Consider the following 27,587-nt stretch of genomic DNA (forward strand, 5'->3'; position numbering starts at 1 on the left):
CTATCACGCTGCTATCTTATTGCACGGCACACTGGGAACAGAACAACTTCTGCCAGCTCATTATTAGCTCTTGGGATGCCTGCTGGGTGCTGCACTCTTGTATTTCACAACCAAGAGAAGAGGGGTTACAGTGAACGCTGCAGGGACAGGCGTTGCTGGAAAACACTGCCATTATTCCTTAGCTCAATCATTTGTTTGGCTGCAAACTCTTCACTTCTTTGTTCTCATCTCTGCATTCCACATCGCAGAGTGCTCTAGATTACCATGCAAGCTGACTCCTTTTTAATACTTCCTTTAAAACAGGAAACTAACTGCTAACCACACAACACTTAAAGCCTCAGACCAAAGCTAACTACTTAACCTGCACCAACTATCCCCCCCCCGACCCCGCCATTGCAGACCAGCAGCTTGCATGTGAATTGTGAAGATTCAGCCTTCTGCTGACACACAGGAGTGAAAATGTACCTGTCCCAGCTGCATAAAGGATATTGCTGGACCGAGAAGAAATCCTATTCTGTAGCCTAAATATCACTAAATTCAGCAAAGCTTGGGAATCCCTCTCAACCCTGCAATGCGGGTGCCACAGTTGGCTTTAATCAGGTCCCAGTTTACTGGTTTTCACTACAGCTCTCCCCAGTGAGCCTAGGACAAGCTGCAGAGACAGCGTGACAAAGGACGGTGCATTCAGACTGCCCAAGGCCACTCCATAGGTCAGAGGCAGCAAGCTGGGCAATGGGAAGCGCAAAGTTGGGCTCTCAAGTATAACTTCTGCAGAGAGAGGATAAAACTTCACTCAGAAAACAAAGGCCGGTCAAAATCCACTGTTAAGTGTCACTCTTGTGTGCGAAAGTGTGACACACTACAGCACAAGGCAGCAAAGCAGGTCACAAGCAAAGAAGCTGGAGCAGCTTTAAGAGCTGCAGCCTGAGCCAGCCACTAAGAACAAGACCCACAGTGACAGCTGCACTTTGCCACGGCAGAAATCCTTCAGTAAGCCACAAAACAACGTGCAGTCCCAACTGCAGGAGTGTAGACTGGGAACGAACACGATACACTCTCCAAACTGGCAAAATCTGCATTTAATTTACAACATAGTAAAGGTTACAGGTAAAAAGCTCAACAGAAAGTGTGAAAAGGCCTATTACATATTACACAAGTGTACAAACTTCTGTACAAAGCCCTAGATGTTATACTGTCCCTTCCTGTACGGGCCAGCTATGGCCCCTAAGCTCTAAAATAATGAGAGCTTGTTCAAACCCAGGGGAGGAGAAGAGCTTTAAAAAACAATGAGCAGTAGAGCTTCCCTTTTCAAGAAAAATCTTGCAAAGAGCTACTTGCAAAAAAATCAAAACAAAAATACCCACCTGCTCAACAGAAAAAAAACCAACCAAACAAACCCAAAACAGAAAAAAAAAAAGGAAGAAGAAAATCTGTTCAACTTTTACTTGCCCTAACTAGTCTTACCCTATAGAGTTGCCTTCACAAAGCAGCCTGTCTGGAAAAAGAAAATTCTACATACCAGGAAGAAGCAAAACATTAAAAATAAAGGGAGAGGGATTTTAAGAGTCAGCATGGAGTGTCTGGAAGCAGAATGTCTGACGACTGAATCATATTCAATAGCAACTAAACACCAAGCAGCACAACTGTACCATGGAGAGGTACTGCATTCGTCCACACAACAGCGTGAGCTGGATATGACGGTGCAGGGAAGGGAAAAAACCACTTTCTAAAGTCATCGCTTTTGTGAATGGGGTAGCTGCTAGCTCATTTTTACCTCAATAACATGATAGAAGCAATCACTCTGCAGGTGCAGAAGTCACACTGATTTTGGAGCATCTGTCCAAAACAGATCTCCCACATACAGTGCACCACATGCGCTGTAACGCAGCGCTGCCCCAGCAATCACCAGATTTTTACAGCACTGCTTAGCCAGGCAGTTACAGTACTGTACACAACAAACAGCTGGGTGTACCACTGTCATTTTAGTACACATTTCCCAGAGAAATCCCCCAAACAACAAAGGAATGTGACTCTGTAGTTGGACTGCATTCTAGAATGTAAAAAAATCCAGAGGAAACCTACGGTAAACACAGCTCTGGCTGTACTTTGTATAAAGTAAAGATACAGTGTCTGAATACATGTGAGCCAGATTTTGAAATCTAAAACCAAGGATCCGAAGGGCTAGAGCAACAATCCAAACCAAGCGTCTCATTTTATTCAATGGGGAAAAGTGATGAAATAGTCAAAAAATGTAGTATTATGAAACCAACTTGTGCACTGCTTTATTCAAGGCAAGGCAGATTCTCTACTGAGAATTAATATTCTAGCTTTAAGTAGCACTCAGTTTTCACCCAGTGTTACTAGCAGCCAAAATAGCGTGCAGATCATGGTTTTAGTTTAGTTGTTAAACATGCAAGTCCTCCGACACCACTGACGGCTGCTCATTTCTACGTGTCTTGTTGCATCTCACATATAATCTAATCTCACAACTTCCATTTCCAAACAAAAATGAAACTATTTAAGTTAAAAGGGCCACCATGTTTAAAAGGAACTGTTCTCCTCTGCGTTAACTCCACCTATCCCAGTGGACAGAGTCAACGCTACCTTGTTGTTTACGGTTTGTACAGCGCAGGTAGCACCTACCCACCTGTCAAACGCTCCCGGCTTGCCACGCTTGTATGCTGCCATCAGCACCCACACAAGCGCAGATCCGCTCACATGTACGCCGCTGGATCCATCCACACCGCGCTCCGTCGTACCACACTGGACCACAGCTAAGGAAGCCCACCTATTTCTTGTCTATCTCAACTCCACGTTCTCATGAACTAATGAGATGCTGTAGTGTTTTAGGTGGAAATGAAAACAAAACAAAAAATCCCAAGATAATGCCCCACATGGGTGGGGTTTTGGAAAGGTAAAAAGTAAGAGCTGACCTGTATTCTGCAAGTTGTTGAACTCATACCAATGAGATTTCTGAAAGGCTTGGCCCCACAAACATTTACTTCTGATACAGCTGACAGGCTGTGAGCGAGTCCAGCAGGAACAACATTACTCATAGTAAGCACGACACCTAAATGCATTAATTTGTTGGGTCATGCCGTAAGCGATAATTAAATTGTATGACTCTGCCCCTTCAACTCAGGGATCAAAATTCAGAGTAAAGACCTCTGGGGACAGTAATGGCCAAGAAAAGGCTGTCAGATATTTTTTTTTCAAAAGGAGATGGGAGTTGTATTGGTTTGTTTTTTTTTTTTTTTTTTTAAACAGACATATAAAAACGTTTGAAGACAGATCTTTAAAGGATATTTCACTTCTCCAATCTTGGTATTACATCTGGTTAGGACATTGAAATTTTAAAAAGACACATAAACAGTTTCTGGAGTTCGTAACTCCTGTCCTCCCTCAACAAAACCCAACTCAGATCAGTAGGGAAGGGGTTGGCTTCTTGCCCGGCCACGCCTCCTTTGCGTATTTCTTCTTCTTGGGTTCATTCACAGCTTCAGGATTAAAGACAGCAGGGTTTGGAGCTGGGTTCATGTTAACTGTTGAGGGCACAACAGGAGTCAAGTCCACATCTGGGGCAAGATTGGGGTATGGCATTGGCAGACCACCAATGAGTGCTGTCCCATGGACGCCATGAGATTGGGAGCCTGCCTCATTGTGAGTCGGAGGCAAACCACCATATAATCCTCCACTGTAGGGAAAGTTTTGCATACGTCGTGATGCAGAATCATCTGTGGTCAATGAACCTGGATTCTCCAACCGTTTTTTCTGTAGACGGAAGCATTTAAAGAATTTTTCAAAATACAGGAAACAAGCAAGCTATTTAAACTGCACGCCAATGTCATCTTCCCCAAAAAAGCACCTAGACCAGCCACATACAAAGTAGCTACAGACCATGTCCCAGTCTTTGTCCCAGAATTTTCCTCCTGGATTTCCTTGAAAACCACTTAGTAATAAACTGTTAAAGGTGCACAATGCAGGAAGTGGTGACAGAAGTTGAAGCTCAGGTTTCACTTCGATCAAGTCTGAGCACTTTTTTATCTCCTGCACATGCCTGCCAGCCTTGAGCTTGTCCTGAACGCAAGACCAAGCAGGTCTTTAGTCAGTAACACAGACCCTCCTTCTCTCCACAGGGAGAAACTGCAACTTGTAGATCACTTGGAGTGAGTTTGTCTAGCTCTTGATCATTTGAACCTCCTCTTGCAGTCTGGGGCTTATGTAGAATCATCCTTTTCCACATACCTTATTTAGTGTATACCAGTGACAAGCAAAATTGCTATGACACTGTTGCTTAGCTACCTTGAAGTTCTGCAAATCTTCCCTACTCCTAGCATTCAAATTAAATCTAGAACTGGCAACACACTCATCTTGGAGCAAAGTCTAAACCCTGCTAGTTCTAGTAGATCACCTTATGAAATCTTTAGCTTTTAAGAGTATTTTTAAAAGTAAAAATAAGAGGCTGTTTGTTATTTTCCACACTTCCCACAATTTGAACTGATGCCTACAACTGAATTACTGGAAAGTGTTTCTTTTTGGAAGGAAAAAAAACTGCCATTGATCCCTATGTTATTAAAGAAAAGCACTAAAGCTGGATTTTAAGGGAAATGGTCAAATCTGCTAAAAATAGACAATTGTGAAACATGAACACGACTTCTGCTTAACAACAAAACACTTCCCACCACAGAACTTTATGTTTCTAAAGTGTAATTCATCAAGTGAGTTCACCAGTGTAATGTATTAATTAGAAAGCTAGGAGTTATTCTGTACCTTAACAGGGACAACTGCTGTCTGTACCATGTTCCTGAAACGGCCAACAGAAGGGTCCACATCCTCTGTAACGGCAAGAATGGGGAAACTTTCAGTAAGAATACAGGAAAAGGTAGAACATCTATCACGTAAAGAAATCTATATGAGGAATTGGTACACAGACCTTCCCTTCTCAAAGCCAGCACGCCAGTAGCTCTCAGCAAGGACAAGCATGGAGCTAAGGGGACATCTTGTGGCTTTGACTTAAGGAGGGCTCATCAGATACTCTGGTAGGAAAGGCTTCCACTCAAATGGAGAGCAGGGAAAGGGGACAGAGGGATGGCTAGTTTGCACTGATCAGACAGACTGCAGTTCTGGGCTGAAAGCTGCTGCTGGCAAGGGACTGCATGTGCTCAAAGGTACAACAGCCAGCCTCGGAAGTCTTTGGGGGACCCTGAAGGAGGAGTCATAAGAATTCAATGTAGAGTCTCACAAAGTCTGAAAATTTACTCATTTTTTTTTTTTTTTGTAATGCAAATGACTGCCGTTTACATTAGGATGTTCTGAGCACTAAATTGTACAACTTTGTAAATCAAAATGGTTACCCTGGGTGGTATACACTGACAAATGAAACCAGCTCCAGACTCTATTTTAAAATGCACACTCATTAATAAGCTACTTGTACTAACAGGAATGTTATCCATATAAAATATCATTAGTAGGAGCGCCATTAATATGAAACAGCTAACAGAGAAAAACAACTAATTAGGAACTGGATACATCTTCAGAATCATGTTTTGAAAGAGCATTACTTGTGCCAGATATGCAGGCAAGGAACAAAAAACCTCTGAGCTTGAGACAAATATCCGTTAGGCAACAGGTAAGGAAAGCATTAAGGGACATACGAAAAACAAACAAGTTCAGTTCCCATTTAGATTCTGAAGGTGGCAAGAAATTCAAAACACTTTACTCCTTTTGGACCCATGAGGTCTTTCCAACATCTGACAGAATTTTCAGGAATGGTGATACCCCTGTCCTACACAAATCACGCAACTATTTTACAGGCAGAAGAGAAGAAACAGGGAGAGGTCAAAGACATACATGAGACACAGGGCAGCCTCTCTGAAACAGCAGATCCCAAATATTGACTGCCAAATTTCTGTTCTCCTTACCCATATGCAGCCATGAGGAATCCCTATGGGAATACTGGAAAAAGGGCTTTAAAGGCATCAACTAAAGATTGAAGCAAGCTGCTTACCTGGATTGATGATTTCATCATCATCACTGAATGTCACTCTGGAGTTCTTCCGTTTTCTCTTTGGTCTCTGAATATCCAAGTTCCCTTCCTCAATGGTTAGCGTGGAAATTCTTTTGTTGTGGGCTGTATTGAACTCTGTCAGGTTCTAAGGACAAATTTGGAGATGAAATAGTTTAAGCAATTAGTGTATGAAGTCTGATTTAATCACGTGGTTATGCATATCAAAAGACCACAGCACATTGTTTAGCTTCAACTTCAGACCCTCAGGAAGAAAGAGTGCTCCAGTGCTGCAAGAGGTTGCCCAGAGAGGTTGTGGAGTCTCTGCAGGCATACTCAGAACTGGACTGAGCATGATACTGGGCAACCTGTTGTAGCTGACCCTGCCTGAGCAGGGGGGTTGGACTAGATGATCCCGAGAGGTCACTTCCAACCTCAACAATCCCATGAATGCCACACATACCGCGTTCTCCCACGAACAACTGTAGGAAACAGGGCAGCATCCACTGTTATCTGGCAATGGGGAACCAGTGTGGGAAATCACCTCTGCCCTGGGGTAATGTTAGTTGGAGAGCACGTACTCCCTGGTAAACCCTAGTGAGAAAACCATTGGGATAGCAGGATTATTAGGTCAGTGACTCTGGGAAGCAGCATGATCACAGGTTTACCATGGCAGAACGAGTTGGTTTGTGCATATCTGCCAGCAGAAGACATCTCAGACTATCTACAAGGCCAAGAAATTAAGAACTGGAACCTAAGCAAACAAGCAGGGAATGCCATCCGTTTATCTGGAAACGCCATGTAGGTAACAATGTGCCACTCACGTCAAGTTCTGTCTCCTCCTCTGGCAGGCCCAGCAAGCCCTTGAGCTCTTCATCTTCACCGCCCATTTTCTCATCTCCTTTAACTGCTGATGGCAGCGTCTGAGGCTTCTCTCGCAGAGTATATGCCCGTGTAGAAGCGCCAAATGAAACCGTGGAGTCAATGGGTATCTGTTGGGGTTTGTGAGCTTCCAAACGGATATGACCCAAGAACGTGCCATGTGCTGAGAACATCAAAACGCAAAATAGTCTGTTAGTTACCATCTTGAGCTCACAGTAGTCAAGTTCAAGTCTTGTGAAGTTCAGAAACTGTACACGGTTGCTCTGAGATACAAGTCACTGAGGTACTGCTGAGTCCTCAAAAAGTCATGGAAATAAACGACAAGCACTATTTACTTTCTGGATTCTTGTAGGTCCCAATGTACCATGTCTAGAATCATTGCCTCAGTGGAAAAAACAGTGTGTCAGGTTTTAGATTTTGGGAAAACATCCTCAGAAGAGAAAGCTTCATTAAATTTGTGAAGGGAAGGCCAAGTCACTTTCCTCCTCTACCATCAGCTCTTAAGAGTCTAGAAATGTTGTTTCAAACACCAAGTGAAGCAGATGTAAGCTGACTGGAGCAAACACTCCTTTGCTCCTAACCTTTGCCAATCTTTCACTAGGATGCTACCCCAGATTACAGTCATCTATCCATACAGTGCAAACAACGAGAACAACAAAAAAAGGAAAGTGTCTCAGATTCAGAAATGTTTAAGCACTGAAACAGCATACTTCTTTCTGGTTAAATGTCACACTACTTACTGCTGTTTAGATCTATGAGGAAAACCCTCTTGAGATGTTTGTGATAGACCAAGGCAGCATGGACCCGAGAGCAAGACTGGTGGTCAATGGTAAAATCGCACAGATCAGGATTTCTCCCAAAGAGATAGTATTTCTTCTCATCAATGATGAGTTTCTGAGGCAGAATATCAAACAGAGAAGCATATTAGACTCCTATAATCTTTTGGGTCTTCCTGAAAAAATGCGAGAGTATGAATAAACAGAGGAAATTCAAAACAAAGCAACAATAGCTAATCAATATTTCAGTTTTGTCTGACACTTTAATACAGAAATTCAAATCTTCTCTTGTAAAATCAGAACAGCTGAATATGTAAGCGTCCCAGGTATTCCCTTCTTTAACAGCCAAGATGAGAGAGCCGGGGAAGGACAATAACTCTTCAAAGCATGAGACTGTCTCATACAAGAGACTCTCTCACATCTGCTCCCAATGATTTTTACACATTCTTTGATGCAGAGCACTTTGGGCCTTGTCTAAGCCAGGAATGTATGCTAACTCATCTCAAGTCTGATAAAGAACATAAAAATTATATTTTTCTATAGAAATGGACATACAGGAGATGTCAGAGCTTTACAATAAAGATGTAAAACTATACTGAATATGTACTGAGATATGAATCCATATTCGTCTATTCGAGTAAACCATTAATTTTAGGCATTTCTTCTCAATTCATTCTAGTTCCGATCTCTTCTTCAAACAAGATCTTACATACTGTAATATCAGTTACACAAACCATCTCTGAAAAGCAAAGGAACATGTTAACACAGTCCTACGGTGTACACAGCGTATTTCTATTAACAGACAACGTTGCTGAAAGGAACTCCTCGTATCTAAACGCTGAAGCAGCCGAGCAGAGCAGCCTTCCTGCTCACTGGATCCCAAGATGTTAATCTAACCTGCACTTTCTCGCTTCCGGCTGCACGAGTCAAAGGCTGGCAATGCATTACAGACTTGTTAACAGATGGCTTCTCCTGCTTTTTGAAACCTTTACCAAAGCCCACACAACGTTTCAATAGCATGATCAAGGGAATGCTGATGATACATTTACCATCAGAAAAAAAACAGATCTTAGTTAAGGAAAGCATCGCTTTCATGAGATGGTCTGAGCTGAACTAACATTTTTGCCTGCTAAAGCAGGACGATTTCTCCCCTCTCCCTCCTTCCACTCTCAGCTATACAATCCTCTCCTCAATCCCAGTGCTACACATCTGAGCAAAGCTTTCAGCCTGCGCAGCACTTCTTTGCTGTGTCAGTCTTCTACTGTTTCAGTGGATCGAATCAGTTTGCCTTCGGTCAGATGCGTATCCCAGCTGGCTCTAGCGAAGCAGTGGATTATACGCACTAGGACTGTGTGATGAGGAAAGACCTCCCTTTCTGGCAGCAGCATTCATCTCAATCAGTTGTTTGCTCCTCAGTTTTGCCAGCTGCATAAACCACATGCTGAGCTAGAAAGAGCCAATGTATCAGATTAGTTACAGGTAGTTGGGTTTGTTTTTTTTTTTTGAGCTATCAGAAATGAGCACCTAGACAGTTACTTATTTTGTGGCACTACCAAGTCATATAGAAAATAAGGAGACAGCAAGGAACAAGACAGTATTTATATTCCTCTGCCTTATCTGCAAGCATAAAATCACATGGAACTCATTTTCTACTGCAAATCACCTTGAGAAGTTGCATCTATTTACCCCACCCATGAATTACGAACTTCGAGGCTTTTAGCACTGCTGCATTCAGACGTTAGCTCCCCACTGACTTTTTTCACATTTTTTCCCCCAGATACGTTCTACATTTTCTAGGTTGGATCTCTCATTGTTCTGCTGAACATTTGTCAGTCCTGCTGCAAGTTCTCATAATCCGGTATCCGGCAGCAATTATTTCATTCATTTCTGTATGTTTGTTCTCTTTTAGGTCACTACAAGAATGAACTGAACAATTCAAGTCCATATTATCATGACGACTTTACAATTAATTGGTCCCTTAGACAATAATCTGCTAATGTCTTACTACCAGCTAACTCAAAGTATACATTTTGAGCATGATTTCATGAGAGTAAGTTCATGAGTGAAATCTACTGACTTACACATTTTGGCCTGCTTTCTTAAAATAACAAGATTTAGGTGATCAAGCTGTGTGCGTATCTATCAGCTCCTGACATCCACTACTAAACCAAAAACCTTCTCAACCAACTGGCCAATTTCAGCCACCACTACAGGTTATTCATTTCCAAGAAGTTCTTGAACACAAAGTGCTAGATAGAATGACAACTTCATCAGTACCCTCTGTGATACACAAGCTGGCAAAAAAATCCATGAGCGTGGCAATACTTAGGCTTTAACTACCAAAAAAATCTTCTTTGTGAGTTCATGTCTCATTTGATAAGGCAGCTTAATTAGCAATTCACCTTCAAGTACAGTGTCTGGTGACAAATGAAGTGCAAATGCAAAATGCAAGTGAATTTCCTCCAGCCAGAATACTTAACATATGAAGGTGTCTCCTCTGCATCTATTTGTGTCTGGTGGGGAAGAGAGTACCTCAAAGCCTCAGTATAATTCAGATAAAAAATATCCGAGAAATCAATATACTGAAACAGTCTACTGGATTCCGCTCTCGCCTGGCTACTTTATTATCACCTGCTGTCTCTTTACAAATGCTGCTTTTCACAGGACTCTCCCCTCAGAATCAACCAGAAAGTATAAGACATTGATAAAGAGCTTAAACTAGTACACCGTTTCGTCATTGTTTCTGTTTAATATTATTTAACTTTTTTTTTTAATTCCACCTGTGAATAGATCAATCTCCTCCCTGCACCTACTTCATGGTAGCATATTATGTTACGCTTTTCCTTGCAAGCCTTAATCATAGAATCATAGAATGGTTAGGGTTGGAAGGGACCTTCAAAGGTCATCCAGTCCAACCCCCCTGCAAGGAGCAGGGACATCCCCATTCCACTAGTCTCACTGATATTTTCCCTTAAGTTTACAGTTGTTTCACCCAGCTATTGATCTCTGAATACCACTGTCTGCTTCAATACCTCTTTTGAGAAATGCTGGTTAGGTTTTCTAAGGATTCAACTTCATAGCAATGGATTTATGTCCAACATAGCGCAGTACATTACTCATTTGGTTCAGCACTCTGAGCCTTCTCAAACTCAGTACCTTCGTACTAACAAATTCTACTATTCCACTTTGTCAGAAAGATGAGCACTAACTTCTCCTTTTATTCTTGTGTATTTGAAAAAAAAATCCTGTGTACCCACAACTCTGATACAAACAAGCGGACCTTCAGAAGCTGATTCATTACTCCGCCTTTCAGTGCTCAGCTCCACAAGCAGTTGTATCACGATTTCAAGTACCATAAAAACTGCTCAAACAATTTCTCATTCTTGTCCATGACCAAACCAAAAGTGTCCCATAATTTTTCATTTGCACCTGTTAAAAACAAAACACCACCATTCTCACTTGAAAGACACAAACGAAATCATAAATTGGAAATACTGCAACAAAGCATCAGGGGAAATAATTTTATTGCCTTAAATTCAAGATAATGCTTCCAAAATTTTCTGTGCCTCTGAGTTATAACCCAGTGTCTTACTTTATACACTGAGCTTAAACACTTCATGGCTTGTTTTGATGTAGCACTTTTCAGACCCAGCAATCACAAGGTGTACCTCAGACCTCTGCACAAGACCTGGGATACAGATGGCTCGGTTAGTATCAAGTGCTCAGTAAGCCACAAGATTTCATAGAATCACAGAATGGTTAGGGTTGGAAGGGACCTTCAAAGGTCACCCAGTCCAACCCCCCTGCAAGGAGCAGGGACATCTCCAACCAGATTGGGTTGCTCAGAGCCTCATCCAGCCTGGCCTGCAACGTTTCCAGGGATGGGGCCTCCACCACCTTTCTGGGCAACCTGTTCCAGTGTTCTATAACTCGCATTGTAAAAATTTTTTTCCTAATTTCCAATCTAAATCTACCCCCCACTATTTTAAAACCATTACCCCTCGTCCTATCGCAACAGGCCCTACTGAACAGCCTCTCCCCATCTTTCTTGTAGGCCCCCTTGAGGTACTGGAAGACCGCTATCAGGTCTCCCCGGAGCCTCCTTTTCTCCAGGCTGAACAGCCCCAGCTCTCTCAGCCCGGCCTCACAGCAGAGCTGCTCCAGCCCTTTTATCATCTTCGTGGCCTCCTCTGGACCCTTTCCAACTGGTCCATGTCCTTCTTGTGTTGGGGGCTCCAGAACTGGACACAGTACTCCAGGTAAGAATGTTCCTTCTCGGTTACTGCCGTCTACCATAAAACACAGAACTGAAAAACTACTTGCCACACATACTGAAAAGGGAAACAGATGGATCACATTCACACGTTGTTAACCCGCTGCACAGCTCCCACATGTACACACAGCACACTGCCTCAGGTGACCACCACAGCCCAGGGGACCCGAGTCACCACCTGCACACAGTGTGCAAGGCCGCAAGGCAACCATACAAGCAGGCACGCACGTCACACCAACCAGTCTGCCAGAACTTCCCACCACGCCAGCTCTTCTGATTCTTACTTCAGCAGACCCAAGCAGGACAGCAAGTCAGACCTCTGTGCTACACACGTAGATGCCTGTGCTCACCGCTTGTCACAGCACTCAGAAAGTGAACTCACTTTAATCCCCAACAATTATGCACTGAATGACCGGCAAGCCGTACCTCCCTGATCTCACAGAATCACAGAACAGTTTGGGTGGGAAGGGACCTTTAAAGCCCACCCATCCCAACCCCCCCTGCAAGGAGCAGGGACATCTCCAACCAGATCAGGTTGCTCAGAGCCCCGTTCCACCTGGCCTGGAATGTTTCCAGGGATGGGGCATCCACCACCTCTCTGGGCAACCTGGGACAGTGTGACACCACCCTCAGCGTAAAATAATTCTTCCTGACTCAACTGGTTTCTGGCCTGGGAAAACACAAGTTTATGTGCGAGATACCTATTTGTGACATCTCCATCTGCTTTCCTATGCAAAGCATATTCTGGTAACTTAACCAAATTTTAAGCAGGAGATCTCTCCAGCTAGACACCAGAAGGAACACAATACTGTCTGATACTCCTGTGGTAGCATACATTACAAACCAGCCAGGATTTTGAGATACCTAACTCTTTCTTGATCTAACACTGAGTTCTTAATTTTCCAAGTTTCTGTTCACAAAAGTTGGCTCAACTTTACGAAATTTGCTGTCCAGAAACATTTCTCTGTTTCAGTCACCTGCAAGTCAGGAGTCCTGCCATGGCTCAAACACATTCACTGGCTTGGTGCCTCTCTGTCACTATGTTAAAGAGTCTTTTTGTTTTTATTTATTTACTACTTTTGATTTGAAAAATCTGAATGTTGATCAGCACAACAATAAAATAAGAAGACCTCTAGTTATCAACAGTGACAAAATACAGGATAAAATATGAAATAAAGACTGAGGTGGTGTATATCAGATAAATTCCTTTGCTGCAATACAAATAACTCACTGTATCTGTGCCTTCTGGCTGCAATCTGATACCTCCTGTGTAAGGCAAGGGAAAATCCACTTCATTCTGATGTTTCAGAGTAAACCAAACTGATTTGAAAACAATGAATATGAGAGAGAAAGAAAATACTTATGAGGATGCGTGGAAAATGCTGGGAAATATTCTACTGCTGGTGACTGTGTATGATACACCAAATACACACAAAATCTATTTTCATACCTCAATGAGTTTGTCTCCTTTGACTACATCCAGATGTAAGCCAGGTGGAGGTTTCCCTGCCCTGGAAAATAAAGAAAGGAAAATACAATATCAAAATATTTAATAAAAAGTTTATTAGTGTTAGAGTTAATACTCTTATTAGAGCTATTGACCAAACCTACACAAATGTAAGCAGAGGGGTTTTTTTTGAAAATATGAAAATCTCTTAATTTTCTTTTCCTCCCTGCAGATTACTTCTGAAAACACATAAAACATGATTTTTTTACAATATGAGTTAAGTGAACAGGACATGAGGCATTTCAAGCTTTACTTCTCCAGGTGAAAAATAGCTCATTTACAAAATGAACGGAGCAGCTCCCAAGAGAACGTGAGACGAAGCCAGAAAGAGGTTAACAAGTAGAGAAGGGGACAGGCTGGGACTGTTTGCTTAAGGGTCTGCTCAAGCGCCTGTTTTCTCATGTCACCTTCAAACCAGTAGATCTCTAGCCTTAGCTGCTAAGAGGAACAGAAACTCCTACCATCCTTCCCCTCTAGGACTGGTAATGGCCAAAAACCTGAAAGGGACTCCACACGCACCTGTAAGATAAAGATGTTGGCCAACAGCTAGTGCTCCTCCACACTCACCCTATAATCAAACTTTCCTATCACACAGGTAATGTGGAAGACTATTAAACGGCACAGGGACCCCTGTGCTACGACAGCACAATCCTCCCCCATCAAATTCTCCAGCAAACAGCAGCTCAGCTCCCCCAGCCCTATCGCTCCATCCCTGCTCACCTTCTGTGAAGCACATTCACCGGTCAGACAGCATTATTCCCACTTGGGCAAAGGGAGCACAGAGACACGTGGGACTGGGCAATGTGCAGAAAACACTGCTAATATGTGGGAGAATCCATGAGGATTAGCAGCGTCCAAACACACTTGATATTTACAGTGCTCAAAACCAGGACACCACTGTGGTGTCGATACGCTGCCCTTCACTACATAGCATCTTTGGTTGTTGATAGCAAGTGATTTTTTTCTGCTCAGATCTCTAAAAGTCTGCATCTCTTGTACTTCTTCACTGGTAACAGCACTGCTGCTTGTCTCCATAGCTGGATCAACTTTCTAGGCAAGAGCAGTGACCCCGTTCTCAGCCACACTGCTGCCCTTCACCGCAGAGGAGATCACATTCCCATTTAGTGCTTTGCTCACTGCACAGAGCAAGCCAAGAGAGCAGCGACAATGGGCAGCAACATTCTCAGCATGGATGGAGAAGAAAGAAAGGTCAATTGTAACTGAAGTTGTTTGAGGGGGTTAAATATAGATGTTCATCTTTCTGGGCCACATCTTACAATTTGAAGGTTTCTTTTGTGTCCTCAGGATAGCTGGATACTCTACACATGCTCTCCTAGATAACTTCATACAAGAACACAGTCCTCTATTGTGTCTACTTCGTTTCTTTCTCAAGTACTGCACAAGCATTTTCCATTCTTGCTCCAAATCCATTACACCAGCCTGCCTAGATCTCTCCCCAGCCCTTCTTGAATAGGCCAGTTGGGACCTTCACAAGTTTTCTTAGCAAGCCCTTCTTAACACTGTGGATAGTACCATTCCAACAAGATGGATACGGTTGGTATTGATTCTTATTCTTTTGGACGAACAAAGAGCGGCGGCAAAAGCAAAGGATGCAAAACCCAGAGCACTCTGCTAAAATGATGACTGCTTCCTAGAAACGGGATTACGGTGGTGTGGCGGAAAATGCTCCCAAAGACTAGAATCTGTATGACGAATTGATGAAGGATTGACTCTTCCAGTCACTCCAGTAGAGCTAGAGGACCAGCTCCTCTTAAGTACTGCTCTAGGATCATACAGCCAGGCTACACCTAAATACTGCTGTCTCTTCTTGCGCTCCTCTCAGATTGCAGGGCTCATTTTTCACAGAAAGACAAGTTTCATTCATGGATTCACGTCCACTTCTCAGTGCTTCCTCTTTCTGCCCTTGAGCACTGGCAAACTTGTTTTTCTCCATTCCACTGAAATTGCCAAGTTCTAGTTACTCTGCCACACAACTTTTGATAATTTTCACAAAGCCTGCTTTACTTTCATCAAACAAAAGCTACTTCCTCCGCCTTTTTTTTTCCTTCCAAATAAATAGGTGAACTTTTCAACAAAATGACTCTACAAGCAAATCTCGTCTCTGCTTTTTTTTTTTTTCCCCAGCGATCTCTTCCTCAATACTTAATGGTCAGTTTGTCCTAAAAACATTTTTGCAACATCCTCAGCATAACTTTTAGGTCACGGGAAAGCTCCCAAGTGCTCTACTACAACCACTTTCCTCTTTTGTAAACAGAATCCTGTCTGATGGCCATCTTTTGCCATATACAATCTCTGATTTTTCAATACTTGCTTCACTTTTAGTTTCAACCTTGCTGTTATCTTTTACTCTTCGACTTCATTTTGAACACAGAAAAAACGCCCAGCAGTAGCATAAGATGGTGCCTTCAGCTATGAGTTAGGGTGCTTCTATCCTCTGGCTTCTTTTGGACAGAGAATCCTTTGTAGGCATATTTCCCCTATTTACCTATGCCTGCAAAACACTGAATGCAGTAAGGCTGTAAATACTGATTATGATACCATGAAAACAAACCCACAGAAATAATTTCTGGCAGAAAACCTCTTTGGAATAGATTAAATCAATGTTACAGCTTAGGCTGCTGAAGTTAGATTCTTGAAAAGCCTTTTAATGGAATAAAGTAGAAAGATTTTCCAGTTTTATATTGTAAACTAATTAGCTGCAGAGTCAGCAAAGACCAGAAGTAATGGCTGTATTTGGAAGTATCAACAACCGCACGCATGTTCAGCCCTATCAGAACCCTCACCTCATGGATCAAGCAAGTAAAACAGTGAAAGGAAATCTCTTGCAGAAATTTACTAGAAGAAAGTTTATTAGAAAGTTGGTACTGTGCTGTTAGAGGAGAGCAGTTTTTCCCCCTCTTATTTACAATATTCACAAAAATGTCCTCTCCCTCTAACTAATGTGCTAAGACATCCACTGATTTCCCTGCACTGTTCTGAAGGATGGACTACTTGAGGTCAGACTCTCCTCTCCAAAGAACACACCCAGACGGTGAGGCTCAGCACTGCTCCGAGACAAGTGATCTCGCATCAGAACTTGGCTCCAGCGCAAGTGCTTGCGTTCGAAAGAGAGAAACAAGCAGCTGTTCTGTACCTTCCAGATTGCGTATCACAGTCCCTGCTGTCCGAACGCCTTCTGCTCCGCACAGGTTAGTGTTCTGCAAGTGACCTTACAATAAGACCTGTGAATGGACTAATCGTTAATGATCACTGGTACAGTAAGTTTCACTGAAACAAAGCACGCTTAGACTGCCTACTGAATCGCCAAAGGCCTACTTGGGAGAAGAAAGATGGGGAGAAACTCTTTAGCAGGGCCTGTTGTAGTAGGGGTAATAGTTTTAAATTAGAAGGAAGCAGATTCAGACTGGACATCAGGAAAAAATTGTTTACCCTGAGGGTGGTGGAACACTGTCCCAGGTTGCCCAGAGAGGCAGTGGATGCCCCAACCCTGGAAACATTCCAGGCCAGGTTGGCCGGGGCTCTGAGCAAGCTGATCTGGTTGGAGATGTCCCTGCTCCTGGTAGGGGGGTTGGACTGGGTGGGCTTTAAAAGTCCCTTCCAATCCAAACCCTTCTGTGATTCTATGAAAAGAAGTCCAGAGAATTAATGAAGCTGATTGGCAAGGAGAACATGACCGTAACAGTGTCATTAAATGAATTCTCTAGATCAGAGAAGAGGTGAGAGGATATCCCACACTGGAGCTTTTCTTCACTAAGAATTAGTCCAAGGAACTAAAAGAACTGTCTGAAAGTTCATGAGAATTGATAAAAAGAAGTAACAAACTGCAAGATCCATATGGTATTTAGCCGAGCATTCTGAGATATCAAATATCAGTTTTCTACACTTAACAGTTCAGCAATCTATTGCTTAAACTACCATCCATGTCAGAAAAACGAAGGTATCAAATGATAATGCTAACTCTGAAGTGTATTTCAGGAGTGATGTGGGAACAGGAGAGTCAAGGCCTGACTGGGAAACTGGTAGAATAGAATATTTCAGTTGGAAAGGACCTACAACGATCATCTAGTCCAACTGCCTGACCACTTCAGAGCTGACCAAAAGCTAAAGCATGTTATTAAAGGCGTTGTCCAGATGCTTCTTAAACAGGCTTGGGGCATCGACCACCTCTCTGGGAAGCTTATTCCAGTGTCTGACCACTCTCTTGGTGAAGAAATGCTTCCTAATGTCCAGTCTGAGCCTCCCCTGGCACAGCTTTGAACCATTCCCAGGCATCCTGATGATCCTTCAACCTGATCTGGTTGGAGATGTCCCTGCTCCTTGCAGGGGGGTTGGACTGGATGGGCTTTAAAGGTCCCTTCCAACCCAAACCCTCCTGTGATCCTGTCCCTGAGGAGGGACCAGGGAGAAGATCAGCAGCTTCCTCTCCACATCCTCTCCTCACGAAGCCGCAGAGAACAGATCTGTAGAAAGTCTTACTGAGCAAAGCTGGCTATCGAATAACAGCCAGACCAGAACAGTCATCTATCTAATCTGCACTTCAACAGTCAACAGCATTCATCCTTTGGAAACGTGACAATATGTGAGGATGACAGCTCTTCCAATGACAGGGAAACATCTTTCTGGGATTAAAGAAAGATAAACCTTGCTTTGAATTACACATAATCTGCTCTTTTCGGCTTTTGTAAGAATCACAAGGTGACAATGGTCACGCTGGAAGAACATCTTGTTTGACAGAATACAATCAAGCACCAAAATAGTTTCTCTTCTACTTAAGACGAGTTGAATGTCCTGGGAAAGGAGTTAACGTGGTATCTGGATAAAACTGATGTTTATTAGCCAAATCAGTTCTCTTCTTGCAAGAGAAAGTGGGTATACTCATGGGTGATGAGAAACAAGCAGGGAATTGAGGCTGGCACTCTACCTCAGAACTGTTGTTCACTACTTGTAAAATGGATAGGGAGTTACAAAATGGACTGTTTTCATACTCAAAATATTCCTAACGGGACATCGGGCTTTGGGGTTTTTTTGGTGTCTTCTGTTTTTTTATTGCAAGGTAAACTTTCATTAAAATAATACTCTTCAAAACTTGCATACAAGATGTGTACTACTTACACAGTGGTCCAAAAATACCGTATTCATGTTCCTTTAGACCACTTCTCATGCGAAGTGAGAGTGCTGTTTAATCAGGAGGGCACTGCTGCTTCTATATGGCTTTAAGAACTCTACTTATCTTTCACATTCCTGTGGAATTACAGCAGGCAGCTCAAACTGACAAACTCAGAGTAAGGAAACTTTTGCAAAATAAAAACTACCTCCAGTAAACCAGAATCGGGTGCCTCACACAGGAATACTCTCCCAGTTTCCAGCAGTTACCAACTGAAGGACTTCCTGAGCCACAGTTGTTATCTGCTTATCTACATAAGGTGCTCTAAGAACCCACATGAACTCAATGCATTCACAGAATCTTACACAACTTCATAGATCACCCACATGTAGCTGAAGCACCCTCTCCACTATTTGGCCACAAATCTGTTTGCTATTAATTTCACGTTGCAAACTCTAGCTCTTCTCCTGAAAGGACAGCAAACACGTGTCTCCTACAGACTTTCTGTTCACTATTCAAGACATCCAGTGTATCTCTCAATTGTTCCTTCTCCAGACTGAAGAGGAGCCTAGACTAACCATCTCCAGTGCAGCTTCCTGTATCTTTGACTGAGATAATACTGAACACCCTCAGCAAGTTCGCCGATGACACCAAGCTGTGTGGTGCCGTCGACACGCTGGAGGGGAGGGATGCCATCCAGAGGGACCTTGACAGGCTGGAGAGGTGGGCCCATGCCAGCCTCATGAAGTTCAACCCGGCCAAGTGCAACGTCCTGCACCTGGGTCATGGCAATCCCAGGCACAAATCCAGGCTGGGCGGGGAATGGATGGAGAGCAGCCCTGAGGAGAAGGACTTGGGAGTGCTGGTGGATGAGAAGCTCAACATGAGCCGGCAATGCGCCCTTGGGGCCCAGAAGGCCAACCGCATCCTGGGCTGCATCAAGAGGAGCGTGGCCAGCAGGTCGAGGGAGGTGATTCTCCCCCTCTGCTCTGTCCTGGTGAGACCCCACCTGGAGTACTGTGTCCAGTTCTGGAGCCCCCAACACAAGAAGGACATGGACCAGTTGGAGCAGGTCCAGAGGAGGCCACGCAGATGCTGAGAGGGCTGGAGCAGCTCTGCTGTGAGGCCAGGCTGAGAGAGCTGGGGCTGTTCAGCTTGGAGAAGAGGAGGCTCCGGGGAGACCTGAGAGCGGCTCCCAGTGCCTAAAGGGGGCCTACAAGAAAGATGGGGAGAGGCTGTTCAGTAGGGCAGTCTGTTGTGACAGGACAAGGAGTAATGGTTTTAAAATAGTGGGGGATAGATTTAGATTAGATAGTAGGAAAAATTTTTTTACAATGTGAGTTATAGAACACTGGAACAGGTTGCCCAGAAAGGTGGTGGAGGCCCCATCCCTGGAAACGTTCAAGGCCAGGCTGGACGAGGCTCTGAGCAACCTGATCTAGTCAGCGATGTCCCTGCTCCTTGCAGGTGGATGACCTTTGAAGGTCCCTTCCAACCATAACCATTCTATGATTCTATAATAATACTTGAGAGAAAGAACTCACATGGTTTTTGAGGAGGCAAGTGGTATCACACAATCTGCCTAGAATTACTGGAGGCAACCAAGAAGATGTAAAGAAGGCTATCAATACAGTAGACTGGCATTTAAATAAAACCAAAAAACAACTTTTGACAAAATGATCAAATTGATCAAATCATCTTATGTGCAATGGGGAAAAGAAACACTAATCCATGAGGGAATGTAAATGATTAAGAGTTAGGAAAGAGCAGGGTTCTGCAAGGGCTCTGTTTTGTTTATATGGAGTCTGGAAAAAAGGAGCCAACAAACAAATGAGAAAAATCACTTATGACAACAGTTATGCAGGAAACTGAAATCTGACTCAAATGCTGCAAATGAATCTCCTGATACTGACTACCACTTGAGAAAACATCCTGGGCAGTGGGGGTGGGATTAAAAAATAAAAACCATCGGCACTCCTGAGTGCTAGTACCCAGTAGAGAAAGACCACCTCAACCACGTATCGCAACCAGGAGCTCCAGGCTCCTCACTGACACTCAGGAAAGATCTAGAGCCATCAGGACTATGTTCAGAAAGAATCAGAGGAACACTCTTCAACAGCTGACAAACAGATATCACAAGGAAGAAACTATAAAAATACAATGTTTTCCCATCTTGAATGCTGTATTAGTTCTGGTTCTCCTGTAGAGAAGGGATGATAACCAGTACGGATTGCTTCATGCAAGGGGGAGGAAAAAAAAAAAAAAAAAAAAAAAAAGTATCTTCAGAAGCCTGGAAAATACCAGGCAAGTATCCACTTCCTTTTTCCTCTCAATGAATGATACAAAACTAGTGTATTCATTATTTCTTGAAACACAAGAAGCAAGGAGCCCTGGATTTGAAAACAAGAAGTGCCTTTTCCAACATCTGCATAATTTGTGGAAAGCACCATCACTCAGTGTTGTGGAATTAAACTGTAAGTTAACAAAGAAAAATCTAAAAACTTGCGGAAATTAGGTCTGGTGTTAGTTGTTAAATACGAGCACCCAGACAGTCTTCAGCTCACAAAATCCCTTTGCTTCTGATGGTCAAGAGAACAGAGTGCATACAAGAGGATGGAATACTTAAGGCTCAGGTGTAAGTTCCTGGTCACTACCACAATATGATAGGAAGCTGGTCTGCAATTAGTACGGCTGGTTGTACGCGCTTTTCTATAGCAAGAGATCACAACAAAGAAAATCCTCCTCTTACCAAGAGATGGTTGAAGTTGTTGCTCACCTTGTGCGGCAGTGATGGAGACGGGTGACAGGGCTTTCTCAAAGCACAGCATACACACCACAGAAATTGAGACCAAGCTAGCACCGGAATTTGTTTAGGTGACAATTTTGACAATACAAGGAGGTGGTATGACAAATTTAAGGCCAGAATCTTTTAGCTGATGCAGAATGGTTTCTTCCCACGTGGCAGAAGACAGCTGGTTAAAGAGCTGACCAATAATTCTGATCGAACCTTGTTAGGTCTGGGGGGAATAGGGTGTTTGAACTTTAAAAAAAAATGCAGGTTGATGGAAGGCATTTATGATTTCCTCTACTCTCAGAAGCATGAAAATAATTCTGGCCAAACTTCCAGTTGTAAGAAATACAGTTTCAAAAGCTTGTGGTTCAAACTTAATTATCGCAGACCTTTCCTGAACACAAAAAAAATGCACTGTTTCAGGAGTATTTTACAGAAGATTTCTGATGAGAAACGTGGCTGCTTCAACTGAACAAAACATTCCATTTGTATTAAAGCATTTACCCAACTTCACCTTGGCACCATGTATGTTTTCTTGTTACACTGCAGTTCCACACAAAACTAGATTTTACTGGTTCATTCTGGTTCCCTTGGTTACTTAGTCAGGAACAAAGTCTGCAGGGAATACAATGAAATTTGGAAATTGTATACAAAATTTAATTCCTGAGAGCAGGGCCATAAATATTCTATTAGAGAGAACTACAGGTTTTATAACATCACAAAAAGAATTCAAGTGGCACCTAATTAAAGAGGAAAACGAATACTGAGTAGTGAGCAACAATGCAATGATTATTGGGTAAGATTCCTACATTTTCAGAGTGAGAGCAGGTATGCTGGAAGTGGAATTTACCTGTAGAAATCAGAGGAAGAAAGGACTGCAACCTTTATGCCTACCAGGAAGCTGTTCCAGACCCTTGTTTGATTTCCACCTGAAATTCTGGATCAAATCCTTCCATTTCCATCCAAAAATTTCTTTTCTTTCCCTTCAGCTACAAAAAAGGTTCCCCAATACTGTCCCTCTTTAAAAATACTTCAGCCAGTGAAAACCAGTCTTGTTTTTATGTTAATAGACAACGAAAGCTCTGTTCTGTCTCAAAACAAGATTCCTGTTTCCCCATCAATGACTTTCCCACTGTATCTGTTTCGGTTTCATTTGAGCTTTATTGGGTACAGGTAACACAGACTACTCATTTTCATCAGTACCTTCTGCAACAGCACTGACACTTCTCTACCTTACAAACAGATACTATCACACATCAGGTAGAGTGTAACCGACCGCCATTCTGTGATTAGCCTGTGTACTTGTGTATATGTTATTTCATTTCTGAATGTAAACTTGGAGTCCTTTTACTTCTGAAAAGTGAATTTCTGGCTTTAAGAACTTGTTCCTGTTTGTAGTCCCTATCTTCCATCCTACACCTCTGCATTTTATCTTGTTTTTACTGTTCTGGTCTTCAAATTATACCAAAAGGATTGAATAATACTCTGGCCTCTGTACTGTGGTCGCTTTTGTCAAGGTAATTAATAAAAAAAGCCCCAACACTGAAAGGGTCAGCCCACAGACTCTCTTCAACCGCTATTGCCTCCTCAAAGTCAATTCCTGATTCGCTCACAGTTCTTGTATGAACCCCTCTATTGCTTTCTAAAGCGATCGTTTCCTGCGCGTTCTGAAAGCAACAGTCCTGAAGAAAGCTGGTTCATCTGACAAAGTCAGCCTTTGGCAGACATAGAACACCCGCTTTTCTGCCCGGAATAATTAGTTCCTTCACAATACAGTCAAGCAGCTGGACACGACGAAGCTCAGGTTTTCCCACACCAGCTACATGTATGGATTTGTTGGCTTTACAGAAGACACCAAATGCTCAGAATGAGTAGTAATTAAATATTTAAGAGGGATGCCACTGAACAAAAACAAGTTCCAGCACAGGTTTTTAAAAAAACACCTTCAGGCAAAAACTCTCTCTTCTGTATTAGAAAGAGAAAAATGTGTTTTTTCAGTTTCTTCACCTTGTGCTCTATAGGCCAGCCCACTGCTCTCTGCACTACGTCACGGCGATTCTGTGAGGAACCTGTACAGATTACCTCTGCCACTGATGGCAAACGCTCTACTGCAGAGCTACAGAGTAAAGTGAAAAAGCCAGGACAGTCAGTCAACAAGAAGAAAGCCCAAGCTGAGCATAACCCTGGAAAGAGCATACTGAGTAACAAAAATAAAACATTTCAGAAGAAGAGGACAAAGCCATTAACATTTTGGGATGTGATGCTAGCTAAAAGTACTCAGTAACAGAACTGAAGTTTTACAAATAAGCTGACAGTATCTCTTCAGCAAGGCTAAGGTTCGGCGTTGACATGCCACCTGGGTTACAACAGCTACATCCAGTTCAAACCCAGCAGGCTCACTCAAGTAAGAAATATCCAGTCTAAAGAGAAATTTTGAGTTGTAGCTATTAAGGACACAGGACAACTTTAATTCTAGTGTTTTAGTTCAAAATTAGGTCAGTTACTTAGGTTTCTAAATGCGGACTCAGAAGCCTAAATTTAGCCACTTCCTAAAAATCTTGGCCTATGTGACTACCGTACACACCTTCACGTCCAACTTCAAGGACAAGGTGGAACTTCCAGAACTCCAGAGCTCATCCTCTCCAGAAATTTGTGTAAAATCATTGCCAGGAATAGCCTGTTCTTGGCTCAAAGAAAGTGAAGAGAAATAATTGTTGCCTTTAAAACATATCATTTAAAATGTATGTACATTCCAGAACAAGCTTGACATGTCAACTAACGGTGTGTCAAGACAGGGAGAGTAAAGCAAGATTCAGAATCCCAAACACAGGTTAAACCAGGACAAAAGGACAGGCAGTTTGCATTAAACATCTGATGGTTACCTCAAAACTACATCCCAGCTCATGGAAACCACTTTTACTCACTAAAACCACCTTGGAAGGTACGCAGAACTCTCAATGGAACTAGGATATGTAACTGTTACCTAAAGACATTTCCTAATCTCGTGGTATGGCTAAATTTTAATCCATGGAAAGTACTGGCAAAGTCCTTATTCCAATTTTAAATGCAGAGCCCATGACTTTGCTAACATGTATGGAGTAATTACAGTACATGCATAAACAAGTACTGGCATAAGCAAGTACTGCTAAGACAGAATTCACTGTTTTTCATCTGTCTTGAGCAAGTTTAACTGTTGGAAACCCAAAAAAAAGGAAAGAATAAATATTTTATGGACTATGAAGAAGTAACCTGTAACAGCACAAAAACTAAAACAAAGCCAGAACTTAAAACCAATGAAAACCTTGAATTTCAGTAGAGCAGTCTTTTCTGGAAACTGGATACTAAAACACTATACATGTTAGGAAAGAACAGATACAATGATGGAGGCAAATTTCAAAAGCATGGGCAACAACTTAAAGACAAGGAAAAAAAAAGCTATTTCCATTGATTATGCTTAAGAGATGTTTCTCATACAATCAGTGTTTGCAGTTCCTAAGCCAGCTCTACTTAGAGGCAGAAAAATAAATAGATAGGTAAAGACTGTGATTTTGATTTTAATACAGGCTGATGAGACTGAAGACCACTCACTACAGAAGCAGCTGCTGCTGACCATGAAGACTCTCTGCAACCGCATTGCTTTGGTCACCCAAAGCTCTCTGGATGAAGACCTACACCGCTACCTATACAGAAGGCTTTTCAGTGCTTGTGTTAAGGCATCAAGGATCCTACAGGACACGCTTACACAGACTTTCTGCAAGTCAGAGCTTCAAATAACAATACCATTGTCAAAGCCTGCTACTGGAAACCATTTTCACTCTGGAAAACCCTACCTGCGAAAGACCTAACCACATCATAACTGTGTGCTCTCTGGATTTGCTCTTAAAGAAATAAGTACTTTAAAACTGAGCTAGAATCTGTAATTCAGCAGATGCCAGCAGAAGTCATGTAAAGCTTTAACACAAAATATATTCTACTTCTTTTGCAGCCCAGAAAAACAAGCCAGAAGTAAATAAATCCACCTGGCAGGAGAGCTCCTCCCTCGTACTGGATGCGGCAGCAGCCATAACTACCTAATACTTCCCACTTTTGGTTGCCTATTCGGCAGAATATAAACTGGAAGATATCCATATTGGCAACCTTTGCTACAGTTTGGGCTTTTTTTTTTTACTTATGAAATAACAGCTTACCTGTTTCAAAAGAAGCGCTAAGGAAAAATGTTAAGTTTTTCCACACAAAACCAAATATTTCACCAATATTAATTGCCATGTCTATGCATGACAATGCGATTAAGATCAAACTGTATCAGGTGCACCTTTCACTCCACCAGTGCAGACATACAGCTTGCCCAAACTTGGTCTCTAAAATATTACAACATGCGTATGTACAACAGAGGTACAAGGGAAAATAAAGAGCTTCCTTAGAATGCCTAAGGAGACAAACTGTATACAAGCTTTGTTTTCCCTGAGAAGGATTTTAGAAGATTACAGTAAAATGACACGCAGGTTGCAAAAAGCAAATTACCAAAAATCTTAGAAACGTCAGAATGAAACAAACATGACCCCCTTACTCTGGGCGTGAAACCCTGGCTTGGATCATCTCCCTGATGCCCCTTCCACCTCATTTCTCCGTCATTCAGCGCAACGGATTGTGCTTCAAAACCAAACCAGGGCAGCACCAGCACGCTGAAGAAAGCTGGCTGGCTGTAAGAGCCTGTCTTGTTTGTGATGGAAACCAGAAAGTATCAAGCCAAAGAGGCCCTCACGGTTACAGTTGTTGCAGTCCTCCCCTCCAGATGGTAGTTATTTAGGAATCCTTCCGCAGCAGCATGCAAGCTACTGAAACTAAGCATTTGACAAGTTATACTTCTCCAGCTGCTCACTCCATAGCTTCCAAAGGCAGAACTCATTCAAATTTATCACTGAATATAATCCAAGTTGTAAACACTGCTGTATAAAAACACTAAGAAAAAAAAAATTAAAGAGATGATATTTCAAATTTCAAGATGAACATCCAGAATAATTTTCGGCTTTATCTACTCCATCATGCCGTCATTTTACGGAGCACCACCTTGTCTCATATAGATGTTAGTTACTGTACACGTTCAGCACAAATAAAACACTAAAATACAATGGTTTTACTAACTAAATCAGGCACTTATAAAACAGGACAAAATTAAAAAGCATATTCACAAAGCATCCATTCACTGAGCACCACCATCAAAGCACTGAAAGGTAGGTGACCCATAGTAAAAACCAGATGACTATGCAACTAAAGACTGCAATCCTGCAGGCACACACATAGCTAGCTCATACAAATACACAAATGCTTGACTTCTCAGCTGTAATGCTGCGTCATTTTCGATGCGACTTAAAAGATAACTGTGCACATCCCCTGAATAATCAATGCTCCGGCAACCAAAGAGGATCGTACAGCAAGGATCCGTGTATGAAAAAATACAAAGCAAATGAGGCAGGACCCCAGGGAACCTCAACTAAGGCCCTGCTTCCAACAGAAGGCTGGACCAGATAATATCCAGCGATCCCTTCCAGCGTGGGCTTCTCTACGATTCTAAACCCACCCAAATTCACGGTCCTGATATCGCTCCTCCAACACATCACTTTGCCCTGACTTCTTAACTCAATATAATGAAAAAATGCAGGCTCGTTTCAAGCCGACAGATTTCTCGTACTGAATCCGTATCTCGAGCAGAAAAATTTAATTTGTCCTGCCTCACAGGTTCTGCTTAGGGCCTTGGGAAGCGGCACAGCATCCCCGGGAAGCGCTGCACGCCTCTCAGCCCGCAGGCAGCCGCTGCCGACGGACGCACCCGCAGGGCTGCACCCCCGGCGGGCCCGCCGCCGCTGCAGCAGCCAGCCACCGCCTCCGCCGGGGCAGCGAGCGCAGGCCCGGGCGGGCGGCCGCAGCCCCACGGCCCTTCCCGCCCCACGCACGCCCGGCCGGGCCCGGCCCCGCCGCCGCTGCTGCTGCTGCTCCTCCGGCCCGGAGAGCAGCCGCACCCCGCCGCAGCGGGCCCGCGGAGCACCCAGCGACGAGCGGCCCGGCGGAGCGGCCCCGGCCCGCCCGCTCACCAGCTGGGGCACTCGAAGAGCGAGAGGCCGCCACCGCCGCCGGCCGCGTTCGCGTTCGCCGCCATCTTGGCTCTGCCCATTCAGGCGGGCCCGGGGCAGGACGGGAAGCGGGAGGAGCGGCCGGGCCCGACGTGCCCCGC

General features: G+C 43.2%; 1 protein-coding gene and 1 non-coding gene across 3 annotated transcripts; both read right to left on the minus strand.

Annotated features, from left to right (window-relative positions):
- Positions 1-1,052: 1,052 nt before the first annotated feature.
- PPP1R8 (protein phosphatase 1 regulatory subunit 8) lies at positions 1,053-27,578 on the minus strand. 2 transcript variants are annotated; one of them, XM_086764893.1, is made up of 7 exons: positions 27,448-27,578; positions 13,386-13,446; positions 7,627-7,780; positions 6,829-7,049; positions 6,008-6,152; positions 4,771-4,835; positions 1,053-3,771 (listed from the first exon to the last, which is right to left on the minus strand). In XM_086764893.1, the coding sequence occupies exons 1-7, from the start codon at positions 27,525-27,527 to the stop codon at positions 3,418-3,420; spliced, it is 1,080 nt and encodes a 359-aa protein (XP_086621019.1). In that variant the 5' UTR covers positions 27,528-27,578; the 3' UTR covers positions 1,053-3,417. The 2 variants fall into 2 exon arrangements, with proteins under 2 accessions (XP_086621019.1, XP_086621020.1); XM_086764894.1 differs by lacking the exons at positions 13,386-13,446; positions 27,448-27,578 and adding an exon at positions 13,167-13,251.
- Positions 11,221-11,386, minus strand: LOC147598110 (small Cajal body-specific RNA 1). Its single transcript, XR_015260944.1, has one exon.
- Positions 27,579-27,587: the final 9 nt, after the last annotated feature.

Source organism: Chlamydotis macqueenii, chromosome 22 (assembly GCF_036417535.1).
Source record: "Chlamydotis macqueenii isolate bChlMac1 chromosome 22, bChlMac1.mat, whole genome shotgun sequence".
NCBI lineage: Eukaryota > Metazoa > Chordata > Aves > Otidiformes > Otididae > Chlamydotis > Chlamydotis macqueenii.

Excerpts from the sequence above, each read along its gene's own strand:
- PPP1R8 (XM_086764893.1), bottom strand. The coding sequence starts at position 27,527 with ATGGGCAGAGCCAAGATGGCGGCGAACGCGAACGCGGCCGGCGGCGGT. Across the intron at positions 6,153-6,828 it reads AGGAGGAGACAGAACTTGAC|AACCTGACAGAGTTCAATAC; the intron begins GTGAGTGGCACA and ends ATTTGTCCTTAG. Across the intron at positions 3,772-4,770 it reads CAGCAGTTGTCCCTGTTAAG|AAAAAACGGTTGGAGAATCC; the intron begins GTACAGAATAAC and ends TTCCGTCTACAG.